The sequence below is a fragment of the Pteropus medius genome, unplaced genomic scaffold, assembly GCF_902729225.1.
Source record: "Pteropus medius unplaced genomic scaffold, Ma_sr-lr_union100, whole genome shotgun sequence".
NCBI lineage: Eukaryota > Metazoa > Chordata > Mammalia > Chiroptera > Pteropodidae > Pteropus > Pteropus medius.
The window spans coordinates 30,456,447-30,472,549 of NW_024354502.1; the positions used below are offsets into that span (position 1 = coordinate 30,456,447).

Here is a 16,103-nt window from a genome sequence, read left to right on the forward strand (position 1 = left end):
AGAGGCAACTAGGGCCAAAGATGCGCAGTTCCAGTCTCTGCAACGCCAGGCTTACCGAGGGGCGACACGGCGGTTCCCCGCGCGCCCAGCCGCGGCAGCTGCCGCTACGCTGCCTCCCCACTCCGCCTCGCCCCTCGGGGCTCGCGCCCAGCCCGGCGCGCGCCCGGAGCGAGAGTGCGGGGCCTGAGATTACACGGCGGGAGGGGTGGGGATGGGACGCGAGGGGTCACGTCAAAGCGGCGTAGACAAAGGGCGGGCGCGCGCACGTCCTTACGCACGCCTCGGCTGGAGGCGGCGGGCCAGGACGGGAGGGACCAGCACCGGAGGGATTTGGAGCCCTGGAGTTTCGCGGTCGGTGAGTATGCCCGAGTCGACCCCTTCCTGAAGGTTACAGGCCTCAAGAGAGCCGGGAGCGGGGCGCGGGGTCGGGGCCAGACGCCCAGCGAAAGGCCTGCGGTCCGGGGACGCCCTCCCTACGCCGTGCCGGCGTCAGGAGACACCATTGCTGCTTCCTGGGGTTGCCCGGCCGTTCCGCCCCCTCGGCCGCAGTGGAACAGTCCTCGCCCCTCCCGCCGCCGCAGTGCCGGGAGCCTGGTACCCCAGCGCGGCGCCCGTCTCCGTCCCCGCTTCCCGGCTCTGGCCGGCCCCTCTAGAGATGGACTCCTCGATCTTCCCAAATCCTAGGGTCTCTGCAGCCCTCCCGTCTCTAGAGCCAAGGAATGCAGCTCATGAGGGCTGAAGGGGTATTAGACATCACGAGGAAGCGCCTTCATCTCTAATTTCTTTTCTTATGTCTTTTGGTTTTCCTGGGATGCATTTTCTCTTCTCGTTCTCCAAAGGAGCCTCATTCTTTTCTTTCTCTAGGATTTCTTCTCTCCCGAAATTCCGTGCCTTTCCTATTGATTTCACGCTCTGCGAGGCATCCTCTTACTAGAGTCTTGTTTATTTCCTCGCTTTCCGTTTCACATAGGGCTTTAACTGCTGGAATTGAAAAGTTAAGGAAAACATGCCGTAGGAAACAGCATAGCTCAGTGGAAGTAGTTCCATGCTGTTCTAGATGTCAGTGCCTGTCACTTCTCATTATCGCCCCGCACTCCTTCCCCCCTCCCCCCTCCGGCCGTATGGATCATCTTAATGATATGGATCATCTTAATGATAACCTTCAGATCAGTTGAAGAATTTCCTTTCTGGTTCATTTTCCTTAATTTAGGCCGAACTTTGAGTAGCTCTGCTTAGTTTCATGTCTTGTAGATTCTATCTCAACCCAAGGGAAATGGTGTGAAAAGCAATTATTCTTATGCCAAGGGCTGTGTAGAAAAGAGCCCTGAAATAATGCCAATTCTGTATTCTTTTCTCACTTTGACAGTGAAGTTTTGGTTTTTTTTTTCAACTTTGGTTATGGAGAATTTCAGACATACAAAGTAGAATAGTGAACCAGCAGATATCCATCATCCCTCCTCAACAGTTCACCTTATGGCTAAGCCTGTCCCATCCACATCCCATCCATTACCCAATCCCCTATATCTCTGGGATAAATCTTTGATGTTAAAAGTAGCTTGAGATTCAAAATAAAAATCCTACTATTGAATAAAGTCATCATGAACTTTTTTGGGGACACAGTATACTATTGTAAATCCTTCAACTAAGAAACACATAATAATGTTGGAGAAGGACCAGAAAAGGGTGTCTGAAATGATCAAGCTGCTGGAGAACAGTTAAAACATTCAGATCTCATTCAGATCTGAATGAGAACTTCCAGAACACCTTGTCTAACTTTTTCATTTTTAATGAGCCCTCAGAGTTCATTGAGATTCAGTGACTTGTTCAGGTCTACAAGGAATAAGAGGCTGAACAGAGACTAGGGAGAAGTCGTCCAACTTCAAGTCCAGTCTTTCTCCTGTACGTTACTGCTTGCCTTTAGGTCAGGGGTCTCCAACCCCCAGGCAGTGGACTGGTGCTGGTCTGTGGCCTGTCAGGAACGAGGCGGCACAGCAAGAGTTGAGTGAGTGACAGGCAAGTGAGAGAATCATCTTCTGTATTTGCAGCCCCTCTCCAGTGCCTCAGCTCCACCTCAGATCAGCAGGCATTAGATACTTATAGGAGCACTGGTCCTTGGTGCCCAAAAGGTTGGGGACCGTTGTTTTAGGTCATCTTCAGGAAAAAAAAATGTGTGGATGGGCTATTACTGAAAACTCTTAAATGAAGGGTTTGGATGAACTTTTCCACCAAATTCTGGAATACAGCTAGAGAATATGCCTTAAATTATTCCTTAAACTACATTTGGGACAAATCTCTAATCATAGCTTTTAGGAAGCATGGGGAAATTGCGACCCCAGAAGTAGAATACCAGACTAAGATTAAGAACAAGCTTTTAAAAGATTTAGATCACATTGACAGCTATTTAGTAGTTACTAAAGAAAACTGGAATAATTTGGAGTACACCCCTGAAGTTTTGTTCCTGATAGCAGGAAGAACAATTGCATTCTCCCATAAAACATTTTCTCATCATTAACAGATAAGAATCCTGGGCTGGATGAATTGTGGGCTGGGCCTTTTTTTTTTTTAATACAAAATTGTGGAATGCATTTCCTAACACATTTTATGCTATTAAATTTTCCTATCTCAAAAAAGACCGGTCAATTCTGTACCTGTGCCTCAGTTTTCTTACCCTTAAAATGGTGATAGTCTGCTTCCAAGGAATGCTGTAATCAAGAGAATCTTTGTATATAGAGTTGAGTTTACTTATATAAGTTCACTTTATATCACATGACATAGTTGTTTATAAATTTACTTTCAGGATGGACTTTTGTGAGTTTATGACCTAAATACAGTAGTTGTAATGCACATCTAGATTATAGAAGTACCACTGAAATAACAGCATGTGTATGTTTTGTTTCGGTAAATCACCCTTGAAGGCGTGTGTTTTATGTGGTGGTTTTTGTGGTGTCAGAAAGAGTTTTATAGTTAGTCTCAGGATTCTAGCCTAACTTATTAATTAATTTCTGCTAAAGAGTAAACCACTTTTCTGATCCGTGTGCACGTACGTCACAGAAGGTTACCTTTTTAAAAAATCTCTTACTTTCTGGAGATAGAAGCTAGGTCGTGGTTAAGTTGAACTGAACTGTGGAATTATTCAAATAAAGAACCTCATGGCATATCATTTACTTACTATGTCATGCTGATGGAGGGGACTTGAACAAACATTATGTATCACTAAGCTACAACATAATGCTTACTATAGCATGATGAATGCTTTTTAAGAGCACAGAATTTTAGAGTTAGGAAGGTTACGTTCTTGGACTTAACCTTCAGGGTGCTTTTTCTCCTTTAAAACACATGCATACAACATGCACATGCCACACAATCACAGGGGCTTAGTCTCTTTGGGGCTCTTTTTATTTTGTCTTGTATAATGGTTGTTAGTATTTTCGGATTGCACCACCTATTAAACCAGAAGCTCAAGCTCTGTAATACTGGAATAATGTTTTGTAAAAAGTAGGAGGATAATCCATTTTTGTTGACTTTTTGAATTAAAAAACAAAAAACTGGTGAGGAAACTCAAATCCAGGGAAGCCGAATTAATAGACCAGATAGTAACAGAGCTGTGGCTCAAACTTAAGACAACTCCTGAGTTCCAAGTGTAAGCCCCTTCCATTGTACCATTTTTTCACACCTCAGAGGAATAAGGAGGGAAAACGTTTATATATTTTTCCTTACTGGTTGGAAATATATTATTTTCAGGGTCTTGCTTTAAGTGTCTTTGATCAGTGCTATCCAATAGAAATATAAGCAACATATATAATTTTAAATTTTATAGTAACCACTTTTTAAAAAGGTGAAAAGGAACAGGTGAAAATAACTTTATATTTTATTTCATCCAAATTATCCAGAATATCACTTCAACATATAATCAGTATATACATTATTAATGAAATCTTTACATTCATTTTATCATCCTAAGTCTTTGAAATCCAATGTGTAGTTTATAGCACATTTTAGCTTGGACCAGCCACATTTCAAGGACTCTAAGAGTCACATGTGGTTGTGGCTGCTGCGTTGGACAGCACAGAAACTCTGTCAGCTGAACATAAAGATGAAGGAGCGTTTTATGTTGCTCAGCTCTGAGGTTAGAGTTTGTGGTTGTGGTCATTGATTTTTTTTTCTTTCATGTCTTAGTGATTTTTCTCTGCACAATTAGGATTATTTCAAGTTTCAAGTTGAACAAAGAAATCTGTTTCATAAATTTTGTGCTTTTATGATGAAATACGTTCTCATCCTTTTGTTTGTGGGATCAGTCTCTTTTTTAATCATCTTAACCATTTTTAAGTATATAGTTCAGTAGTAATGCCTTCTAATTTTAAATAAGACTGCTTAGTCATTGGGAAAAAAAACTTTATTTTATTTTTTAAATTTTTATTTATTTTTTAGACGGTTGACCTCACAGATTGCAAGGACCTTATCAGCTTACAATCCTTTATTTTTTAATTTTTTATACCTATAGCACCTGGTCTTCCTAGGTAGTCTCCTATCCAAGTACTAACCGGGCCTGACCCTGCTTAGCTTCCGAGCTCAGATGGGATCGGACTTGTTCAGGGTAGCATGGCCATAGACTAAAAAACTTGATTTTTAAAAAGTGGCTAGTAACAAAACGCAATAAGAAAATAACCTATTAAAAAATAGGCAAAAGATTTGAACACTCCACCAAGGAAGATATACAGATGGCAAATTAGCACATGAAAAGATGCTCAATATTATTGGTCATTAGGGAAATGTAAAATAAAACTATGAGATACCACCTCACATCCATTAGTATGTTTAAAATTAAAATACTGATCATGTCAAGTGTTGGTGAAGTTGTAGAGCAAATGGAACTTTCATACACTGCTGGCAAGAATGCAAAATGGTACAACCAGTTTAGAAAGCAGTTTGGCAATTTCATAAAAAGCTAAACATGTACCTACCTTAGACTCAGTCATTCCACTCCTAGATATTTACCCAAGAGAAATGAAAGCATTTGTCCATACAAAGCCTTGTTGATAGCTTTATTTGTAACAGTCTCAAACTGGAACAACCCAAATGTCCATCAGTAGTTGAATAGATAAAAATTGTAGTATTTCCACACAATAGAATACAGCTCCAGGATGAACTGTTGACATGTGTAGCAACTTGAATGATTCTCAGAAAAATTATGAGCGAAATAAACCAGACAAAAAGATTTTTAAAGAAAAAGGCCGGGAAGTTGCTTTTAATTACATATATAATACTCAAAATGTAAAAGCACAGATTTTAAAATTAAACTCAGAGCAGTGTTCAGGTTTGGTAATGAAATGTCTTGGATTTTACAGCTCCAGCAACTCAAATTGTCCTTCCTTAAACTGATGGCCGCAGAATATCAAAATATCCTATATCCTTTGTCTTTTTTTTTTTTTTTACTTTCCCAACTTGGAAGATTTATTTTGCTCTGGGCGAACTTGATACCATGTTACAATTATTACCTAGTTCTAACTCAGGTTAGGCCTTTCTAGGCAAGGGGAAAATACTTAAGGTCAAATGACCTTAGTTAAAACCAAAACTCTGAAACTAACATATTTCTGACTTCTTCCTAATGGATTGAGTCATCCTTTAGCCTACCATATCTGGGCTTTGTTTTGGACCATTTATTTTATCCAGTATTGATATCGGCTATATGTGTTTTCTTGGGTTTTCAGCACTTTAGCTTTACTTCAACCTAATAGCTCTGTATCTCCTTGGAAACATTTGTACACTTTTCCTCCTAAGCTACATCCTATTCAAGCAAATTTCTTATAATCCCCTACTCTGAAACACTTGACGTTAAATTCATCCCAGCACACATTTCTGTTGTGTTGTTTGTGCACATTTGTTTACCATCATATCAGGATTGGGACGTTTGGGGGGGTCTGTGTCCTGACAGAGTACACTAGGAAAAATGGATAGCTTTCCTCTGAAATATAACCTACCCCAAAGCAAATAAGAGATCTGCCTGGGAAGCAGAAAGACCACTAGACAGGGGAGCAGATCTGAGTTACAGTTCTGCCTCTGTTACTGGCCAATTTCGTAACCTCTCGCAGTTATTTAACTCTTCCAAGCAAAGTTCAGTTATTTGAGCCATGGAAAAAAAAAAGTTGGGCTAGAATTCTCAATGATTGACTACTAAAGTTGTAGTTTATCATTTTATTATTGCCTCTGCTTTGTAATGATGACTAATTAATAGTAACTTCAGTTTATTGAGCACTTTGTGTCAAGCACTAAAGGGATCGCTTGATATACATTGTATTCAGTCTTCACATCAGTACCACAGGATACATATTAGAAATATGTATCTGCAATATGCAAAAACAAACATGAAAGTTTATTTATTTTCCAGAGGTCACACAGCTAGAAAGTAATGGAGACTGGTTTTGAATGCAGTTTGTCTGATTCCCTATATGTTGAACCATCATGCTTCACTGCTTCGGACATTCTAAGTAAAGACATATAGGCAGATATCTTGGATTGGACATTTATTCTAACCTCCCTAAACAGTTTATTCTTGTTTGAACAACTCAGTCTTAGATTCTTTTTTTAAACAGCTTTATTGAGATAAAATTCATGTACTGCATATAATACACCCGTTTAAAGTGTACAATTCAATGGTTTTTATTATATTCACAGGTAATGTAACCGTCACCACAGTCAATTTTAGAATGTTTTTATCAACTCAAAAAGAAACCTCATACATACTCTTTTGTTATTACTTCCTTCCCTACCTCCCCCATTTTCCTCAGCCCTAAATAACCACTAATTTACTTACTTTCCATCCTTCAAGATTAAAATTTATATGGTGGAATCACGTGATATGTGGTCTTTTATAATTGACTTCTTTCATTTAGCATGATGTTTTCAAGGTTCATCCATATTGTAGCATGATAAATACTTCATTTTTATGGCCAAATAATATTCCATTTGTCAACATAAGAATGTCTAAACCTGTTGAAAATTTTTATAAAATTTGTTTGAGTCAAGCAGAGGATATACCTGGAAGCAAGATCTCAACAGACTGAGACAAATTCTTCAGAGAATAATAGTTTGCAATTTCTTTTATGCCTTTGAGGTTAAGGAGGGAACATGAAGATTGAATGATGGTCGGAGAAAACAAGGCAGGGATCTGATAACAGTAGTTAAGATTGTGTGCTTTCTTGAAGGTGGTCACGCTTTAGAGGAGGGATCTGAAAGGGGGCATTTAAGAAGGCTGTTAACCTAGATGCATAAATATAATGGACAGGGCTAAATAAAGCTTTTACTAAAGAAGGTATATGCCTGAGACGTGGATAATTTGTAATCAAAGATAGATAGTGGGTTGTCTTCTCAGGTTCCAGTTCTTTGCCGAGTTAACTGGTAAAAACCCTTATCCCAGTAGTTCACAACTCTGGCTACACATTAGAACCACTCATGCCTCTTAAAAACAAATGCACAGAGATTCTGGTTGATTTTACCAGAGCTAAGGCCTCGGGGAGCCAAATGTGCATCCTGGGTGGAGAATCAGTGCAACCAGTGCACTGGCCATGGGAATGGGCCTGGCTGGGTCTTCTGAGGGCCCACACTGCTCACATCCCAGCCTTCTGGTGTGCATATCAATTTTATTGACTCAAAATTACTGTAACAGTCTTAGTCTTTTTTGGAGCACTCACACAGGGTGCCATCTTTAAGCATCAAACATTTTTTCTGATTTCTGCAGAGGTCTTGTTTCCCCTCAGTGTGCTTTGCTGACGCTGGCTGTGGCTGTTTTGCCTCCCTGTCAAGAAGGGCACATGCAATTTCTGAATGGGATCAGCATGCTCTAGCCATTTTAGGGGATTATAAACGCTTTAGGCAGATAGTAGTTGAAAACAGATTTATCATTAGTGCAATGTTGTGACTTCTTGGGAAATACCTTCAGATGCCCCTCCTTATTCCTAGTAACAGGAAAAAGTAACAATAATAGTAAATATTTTTTGAGCATTTACCTTGCTCTAGGCACTGGAAAAGTGCTTTACATAACGTTTGTTATTTTGTAATCTTTTGAACATTACTTTTAGTAGGTATTGTTGAACATAAAGAGATTTACCTGGTGTTTCTTTTGATCTTGGAACCACATGACCATTACTTATTCAAAATAATAAATAGATTTTTAAAGATACCAAAAAATAAACATGACTTGCCTTTCCCTTTCACTCCTAGAGGCAGCTACTTAACCAGTCACATCTTCATCTTTCCAGACACATTTATCTTTTGGAGTACATAATGAACTATATACTTTTCCTTTTCCTCCCTCCTTCACAAGTGGTTGGTTATTGTGGACATTGTTCTACATCTAACTGGAAGATTGTTTCTTATATGTAGATGTGTCTCTTTTTTAACAGATGAATAGTGTTCCATTATATCCTCTGTTAATGGACATTGATATTTCTTTTGATACCACAAACAGTGCTGCAGTCAGTAACCTTGCACATACATCATTTTGCACATGCTTCAGTATAGGTTATCTCCTCCTCAGGACTTTGTCATTTGGGGCTGTATAATTCTTTGTTGTAGGAGCTGGCTTGTGCATTATAGGATGTTTAGCACATATCTGACTTCTTTGTAATAGATGCCGGCAGCACCCCCAGTCCAAGTTGTAACAACCAAAAGGTCTGTGGACATTACCAAATGTTCCTCTAGGGAGTAAAAAAATTGCCTCTGCTTGAGAACCACTTTTAATTTATCTTTAGAATGAATTTTTAGAGGTAGAATTACTGGATGTAAGGTTATGTGCATTTAGAATTGTGATGGTTATTGGTAAATTGTTCTCCGTAGAGGTTGTACCATTTTACACTCCAGCAGTAATGGAAGGTATTTTCTCATTTTCACCAGAATGGTGGTTTATAAAAATTATATTTTTGCCATCTTACCATAGTTTTAATTCATAGTTCTGTGCTTTACAACTATTCTTTATTATTGAGCACTTAGTGCTTGCGAGGCATGTAGTATTTTTTGGCTTTGAGTTTTTGTGACATACTTTGAAATGCCTTCCTCTCTATCTAGCCCTCTTAAAGTCTAGTAGCTAGAACTGTGGACGGTACTCTGAGTTTCTTCTGATCATAAAGAAATGACAACACATACCATTTATTGAGATTTCATATGTGATATACATTGTGCTGCTTGTGCTTTAAAAATCTATTATCCCCGTGTAACCTAAGCATTTATTTGTAATAAAATGCCGTATCTTATCCTTTTGAGTTGGTATATGGCATCTCTGGACATATTCGGGTAGTCATGGTCTCCTGAAGTAGGATGTGTCACAGAGAACTAGCTGAAAAAAGTATTTAATTCTGCAATTAGGAGTCATAATAGTTCCTGCCATGTGATTGGGTCAGAATTGGTTTAGCTGTCCCAATTTAAATTTGTAAGTTCCCTCTGTTATTTTCTCTTCCAGGACTCTCTTATTTTCTTTAATTATTTGACGTGTGAAATTATGACTTTGTGTATACTTTGCTTAATACTTGTCTCTAGGCATATTTGTTCACTAAATATCAAACACCTAACATAATGTGTGGTATACAATATGTGCCCAGTGATATTTGTTGAATGAATGAACTACTCTAAGAACTGAGGCACATTGGAAATTGGGTTATTTGGGGGCCTAAGAGCCCAGATCTGCCATTCAGAGGGTTGAAGAGTTTAGTTAGCTCAGCAATAGGTTCTGTCACATTCCTTGGATGAAGTCATCTTCTCTCATAAAAGGGTCAGAACTAATTGGTTTTTATGTTTTTCTCTGGACAGTTTGGGCTGCCGGTCCAGATGACTCTTCAGGAGTTTGGCTGAAACTTGTGGAAGAGAATGAGTAATATTCCTCTGAGTTAATGGCTTCCCCTGCTTCATGCTTAAGGAGTCATGGTTATGTTTACTTGAGGCAAAGTGATAGCCTCTCTTAAATGAGCAGGTATCTAGAAATTGTGGTGTAATTGAGTTATGACCTCAGCAATTTCCCAACATTTCCAGAGATCAGAGTCTGTGTTAAGGGAGCCTTAAGACGCAGTCGCCTCTGGCTTTAATGACTACTCTGTTCATCTAGCAGGATGTTTGGAACGCTGTTTGACAACCGCAGCTTGCTCACTTTTTCTCTACTTAGAATTTCTATGAGGATGATTGTTTAGTTTGGTCAGATAACTTGCTTTGCTAGTTTACTGTTCTCTGCCCTGGAGTCTGGCACTCAGAAACCAGAACAATAGGGTGGGGCGGGACAACAAGGAGAAGTTCACTGCCTATGAGGGGAAAAAGAGAAGCTGGGTCCGTAGTGTAGCAAACCCTGTCTTTTATAAAGGGTCAGGTAGTAAATATTTTAAGGTTTGTGGGGCATTGGTTTCTGTCACCTGTTATTCTTTGTTTTTCAAAGCTCTTCAAAGATGTAAAAGCCATTCCTAGGTCATGAGCCTTATAAAAACAGGCCATAGCCAGATTTGGCCCATAGATCATGATAGTTTGCCAACCCCTGAACTAGAAAAGAAATTAGTGTATTGCTAAATGTGTTTGCTTTAACGTTTTGGGGACATGAACCTGTAATAACCTCGGGAATTCTCAGTTAATTGTGATCCAAGGAAACTCTGGCATGGAAAGTCAAAGTAACCCCACTGTCAGTCACCTTGGGACTACAAGTAACCTTGGCCAGTGTGGCAGCAGCTGTCCTGTGGGACAGAGGGATCTTGCTGCCTTTTCCCATAGAAGTGCTGGCCAAAGGTGATGGGGACGGAAAAGTGGAATGGAGCTGTGGCCCTAGAATTAGGCTGGAATTAGACAGATTTAAGGAATACCGTGACTCAGCAAATTAAATTTATTAAATCTTAGAACTACATCTAATTTCCTGAACCTCTGTTGGGATATAGTTAGAAATCTGGCATATGCAATCAGTTTGGCCAGTTTATAAAAAATGAAAGAGCAGGTTTGTACCTTGAATTCTGAGAAAAACACCAATTCTGATACATGAGTCCAGATTTTCCCTGTGGTTTTTCTCTGGTCACAAGAAGTACTGTAGAGCAGAACTGGCGTGAAGGAAGTGTTAGTTTATTTCAAGGTAGTCTGGAAGATAGGAGGGCATAGTGGTGGTTAAAGAGCATGGGCTGCGAGAAGAATGTATTTGTCAAATTCCTACTCTACCACTTAATAGCTGTGTGATCCTGGGTAACTTACTTTATCCTCTGAGCCTCAGTTTCCTTACCTGTAAATAGCATTGAGGATGATAACTCCACCATAGGGTTGTTGTAGAATTAAGTGAGGATAGTACAGATAAAATGCTTCTTATATAACTCAATGTCAGTCATGTTAGCATTCAGTAAATGTTAGCAATAATCATGATAATGTGAAAGTGGAAGATATGAAAGATCAAATACAGGAACTAGTATTTGTGACTCAGTGCGACTGAACTATCATGTCTTAATCACTAGTCGTATGGGAATGTAAAAGGAGCATTAATGGGTTAGGAGTCAGAAGAACTGAGTCTGTGTCTACCTTGCTTGGTTTCCAAATTGGTCAGATGGAAATAAAATATGTTGACAGGTTGTGAGACCACATGTGAAGGGCTTCAAGTTCTATAAAGCATTGGACAAAATTTAAGGTAACGTCAGTAACCTGTTCATTTGTTCAGTTTCTTAAACTTCTGAGTGTATTAGAATAGAGCCAGAAGATGATTGGTGTGAAGCCAAAATGTTTGCCAGAAAGACTTGATAAGATGCTCCCAAGTTCACCAGTTGAACTGGAAACTTGTGGTTAGGAATGAGTAATAAAAAACTGGAATGCTTTTGTAAGATATTTGAAATAGTAGAATTTAAAAAATGAGTGGCCACATTAAGTGAAAAAAGCCAATCTAAAAAGGCTACATACTGTATGATTCCAGATATGACATTCTGGAAAGGAAAACTGTGGAAATAGTAAAAAGAGTGCCAGGGTTTGGGGGCAGGGGGAGAGGAATAATCGGAGCGCAGAGGATTTATAGGGCAGTGAAAATATTTTGTATGTTACAGTAATGGTGGTTACATGTCATTCTACATTTGTCCAAACCCATAGAATGTACAGCACCAAGAATGAATTGTAGTGAATTGGGGAGTCAAGGAGTATATGGGAAATCTCTGTACCTCCCTCTTTATTTTGCTGTGAACCGAAAACTGCTCTAAAAAAAAAATAGTCTTAAAAATTTTTTAAAAGAGTGGCCCATTTAGGGAGATAGGCTGGAGGAGTTTAATCTCTCTGTAGAAAATGCGACAATGTCTTATAAAGTTAAAACTGTATATTTCCTTTTCCCCTGCAATTCTCTTTCTAGGAATTTATCCTGAAAATATGTTTGCTTGTTCATTTTGTATGCTAAATCATGTATGTATATGGTTATTCATTATATTATTTCTAACAACAAAAAAGTGGAAAATACTGGTGTCCAACTTCAGGAAACCAGTTAACTAAATAAATCATGGTACATTCTTACAGTTGAAAACTATGCACCCGAAAAAGTGAGGGAGTATATATTGCTGATTGAACCCTCTTCCATGATATGTCAAGCTAAACAAAACCAAACCAAACCAAAAGCAAGGCGAAGAGCAGTGTTCCTGGTGTGCCAGGTTGGAGCGGGGCAGGAATCGTTAGAAAAGATCAATTATGATTTACATATATAAACATGGAATAGTGGGAAGAATATGAAGCTGATAATATGGTTGCACCTGTGGACAGGAACTAGATAGCTAGGGGATAAGTAGGAGGGAAATTTCCTTTTCACAGTATACTCTGTCTTTTGAAATAGATCTTATATTCTTTCATTTTCTGTTTAAAAAGTTGAGCTGCCACAGATCATATCATTGGAGTTGAAAACTATGAAAGATCTCTGTATTTTCCTCCCACATCTGTGTCTGCTACCTGTAGTTCTGCCTGGTCCCCTTGACCTTGATGACTTGTGAAGATGGCACTGACTCTAGACTTACCTTAAAACAGTCCCCCACCCCCAAAGCATATTAATGTCTCTTCTCTTAATTTGTGTGACTAATGGTGTTTCTGTTTCCACCCCCAGCTTTGGCAGCATGTAAGCAACTTCTTGCCAAGAACCCAGGTCACCACTGAGAAGAGTCCTTAGGGAGAAGAATATCCAGAGGAAACCAATGCCAGGAGTGTCTGGAATTATACTCACTGCAGGCAGCATGAGACATTCTGTGCCAGCATCTGTGTCCTATTGGCAAAGACTGTAATTCTCCAGGTAGGAGGGTCCTGGAAGCATCATGCACCAGGAGCCTCTCCAGAGGAAAAATGGGGCCAGATATGAACTCTCTACAATGAACACAATTTTCAGCTTATGAAGAAATTTTAAGTAAAACACTTATTTAATTCCTACATATTCAAGTTCAGTAGCCTTCTGAGTGAAGTGCCAGCAGTCACCCCACCCTCTACAGGAGTTATCAGCATTTTTCTGGCACCAAGTTGAACTCTTCTTGGTATTTTTGGCAATGACAGATAATCAGAACAGATTTATCTGCTAAATGCTCTTGGGCAGGAAAAAAAGTAAAACTTCTGGAAGCAGTGTAAGGGTAGCGGAGCAGAGATCCCTGCCTCACTGCTCACTGTCACGGAAACAGCCTGGACTCTGATGCTCATACTGAAGATTGACCCTGCCTCATTTACCTCCAAAGTCCATCTATTCCGGGGAGATCCGACGTTTTCGGGTTGCCTCCTGTGGCCCTTTTTATCATTTTACTCCCAGGCTTTCTGTTGAGGCTGTCGAATGATGTGAACTTTGGAATGGAGTTTATTTTCTGTTGGGAACTTGCCTCCTTTCTCAGGGGGGTGCTGTCTGAGAGGACCATCTGACGTCCGTGCTTTGTTCTTGGGGAGAGGAGGGCATTGGCCTTGCCTGGATCCTCCACCATGTTCCTGTTGCTGCCTTTTGATAGCCTGATTGTCAACCTTCTGGGCATCTCCCTAACTGTCCTCTTCACCCTCCTCCTTGTTTTCATCATAGTCCCTGCTATTTTTGGAGTTTCCTTTGGTATCCGAAAGCTCTACATGAAAACTTTGTTAAAAATCTTTGCGGTGAGTTGTTCTGTTTACAAAATGGTTGCTTCAGAGAGGAGAGAGAAGAGTCGTTCTTTGGTTGATTGTTATCTCTTTATTGGTATTTTGAGTACAAAGAATAACTAAATGTGTACTTGCGAAAGCCTTTAGCAATCTTTTTGAGCTAAGGTACTTGTGTGTCTGAGTATTCTCATCAAAGGAACCTATTATATGACTCCATACTTTGCCTGTTTATTTCAAAGAGAGGGGCTTAGAGTTGCAAAAAAGTCACTACAAGACCCTCCTTATTCTTGCATAACAGATATTGAAATACAAAGCTGCTGCTGAAATATTCCCTCACTGAGAAATATGGAAGAGTCTTTTATCTCTTTCAGACATTTATCTTAAATAGGTTCTTGAATTTTAGACAAAAAGAATGAACAGAAAAGGGCATTTGATGAATCGTTTTATTTTTTTAAAGATAGAGAAGGAGAATACATTTCTTAACATGCATTAGAACTTAACTGTTTTATACTGCTAAACAGAACTGGTTGTAATGTAAAGGCATGCGTGAGAAGTGATATTTCCTGGAAGTTGGTCCGTGCCCCAAAACCTAATATCTATTCAAAGATCGAGTAATTTATTAACAATATTTTTAGTTACCACCAAATCTTCAGGAATTCTTTTTCACAATTGAGACCATGTATAATTTGAGAAATGCATTCATAATAGTAAAAATAATACAGTATTATTTGTTCATATAGTATCTAATGGTTTTCAGAATCATTTCATTCATTTTTCTTTGGTTTGTTATAATTCTGAAGTGGACAGGGTATCTACATTTTATCAATGAAGAAATAGAGACTCAGAAAGATGGTGAGCTATATGAAATGTTATATTACAGTAGGAAATTTTTTATGTATATTATTGAATCTTGGGTGCTATCTTTTGATATTTAATATTCCTATAAGAATGATTTTTTTCACATTTAAAAAAATTGAGGTGAAATTTACATAAAATTAACCATTTTAAAGTGGTTAATTTGGTGGCAATTACTGTACTCAGTGTTACATGACCACCAACTGGACATAGCTCCACATTTTCATCACTCCAAAAGGAAACCCCATACTCATTGCGCAGTTCCTCCCTTCCCCCATTTCCCCCTCTACCAGCCCCTGGCAGCCAGGAGTCTATGTTCTATCTCTGGATTTACCTATTCTGGATATTTCATATAAATGGAATCATATGAAAAGCGCTGTTTTATGTCTGACTGGCTTCTTTCGTTTGGCATAACGTTTTGAGAATCATCCACATTATCACATGTTTCAGTATTCATTAAAAAAATGACTGAATAATATTTTGTATCTATACCATAATTTGTTTATCCATTGCTAGGCTGTTTCTGCCTTCTGGCTATTGTCAGTAGTGCTGCTGTGGTGTACATGCACTTGAGTACCTGTTTGCAGCTACATGATTTCTAGTTCCTTGCTTAGGCAGGGTCTGGAGACCAGCAACACGAGTATCACCTAAGAGCTTATCAGAAGTGTATGTATGTGGCCCACTCCAGACCTACTGAATTAGAATTTGCATTTCAGTAAGATCCAGGTGATTCATATGCACACTAACTTTTGAGAATGGTAATCTAATCAATCTTTGGACTCGTTACTAGAGTATTGATTTTAATGAATCAGAAAATGTAATTTTCTTAAATTTCAGTCCAAAAAAATCTTCAGTAGAGCCCAGGGTTTCTTTGGATCATATAACATTACTCCTGCTCTTTTGCCATTGTGAAAAACGTACACCAGTATAGAATCAGTAGAATAGATAAACTTTTAAGAGACAACAGTGAGTGATGTCTAGCTTTTATTCAAGTTATAAGCAAGTAGTTAATTCATAGACCTATGGAAATCCTTGCTTTTAAAATACAGAAATAGGAATTATCAGCTAGGTTTCTTCTGTAGTAGCTAAAATTTTTTAACTTGGTCACTTTGGGTGGGACAAAAGGCCTAGAATCCATGTATATCCCCTCCTCTGCTTTGAAAATATCCCCTAAAATTAATATTTTA

At 39.0% G+C, this 16,103-nt stretch overlaps 1 protein-coding gene and 1 pseudogene across 2 annotated transcripts in view; one reads left to right on the forward strand and one right to left on the reverse strand.

Moving 5' to 3' along the window:
• Positions 1 to 212: 212 nt before the first annotated feature.
• Positions 213 to 16,103, forward strand: part of GPAT4 (glycerol-3-phosphate acyltransferase 4) — a 35,870-nt gene continuing 19,979 nt past the window's right edge. Inside the window, exons 1-2 of one of the 2 annotated variants that reach the window (XM_039853992.1) lie at positions 213 to 355; positions 13,064 to 14,076. In XM_039853992.1, the coding sequence (XP_039709926.1) occupies positions 13,912 to 14,076 (165 nt within the window). In that variant the 5' untranslated portion in view covers positions 213 to 355; positions 13,064 to 13,911. Of the gene's footprint in view, positions 356 to 13,063; positions 14,077 to 16,103 lie in introns of those variants that run through there. The other variant, XM_039853993.1, reaches the window with a different exon arrangement.
• On the reverse strand, positions 4,493 to 4,611 carry LOC120595906 (uncharacterized; annotated as a pseudogene).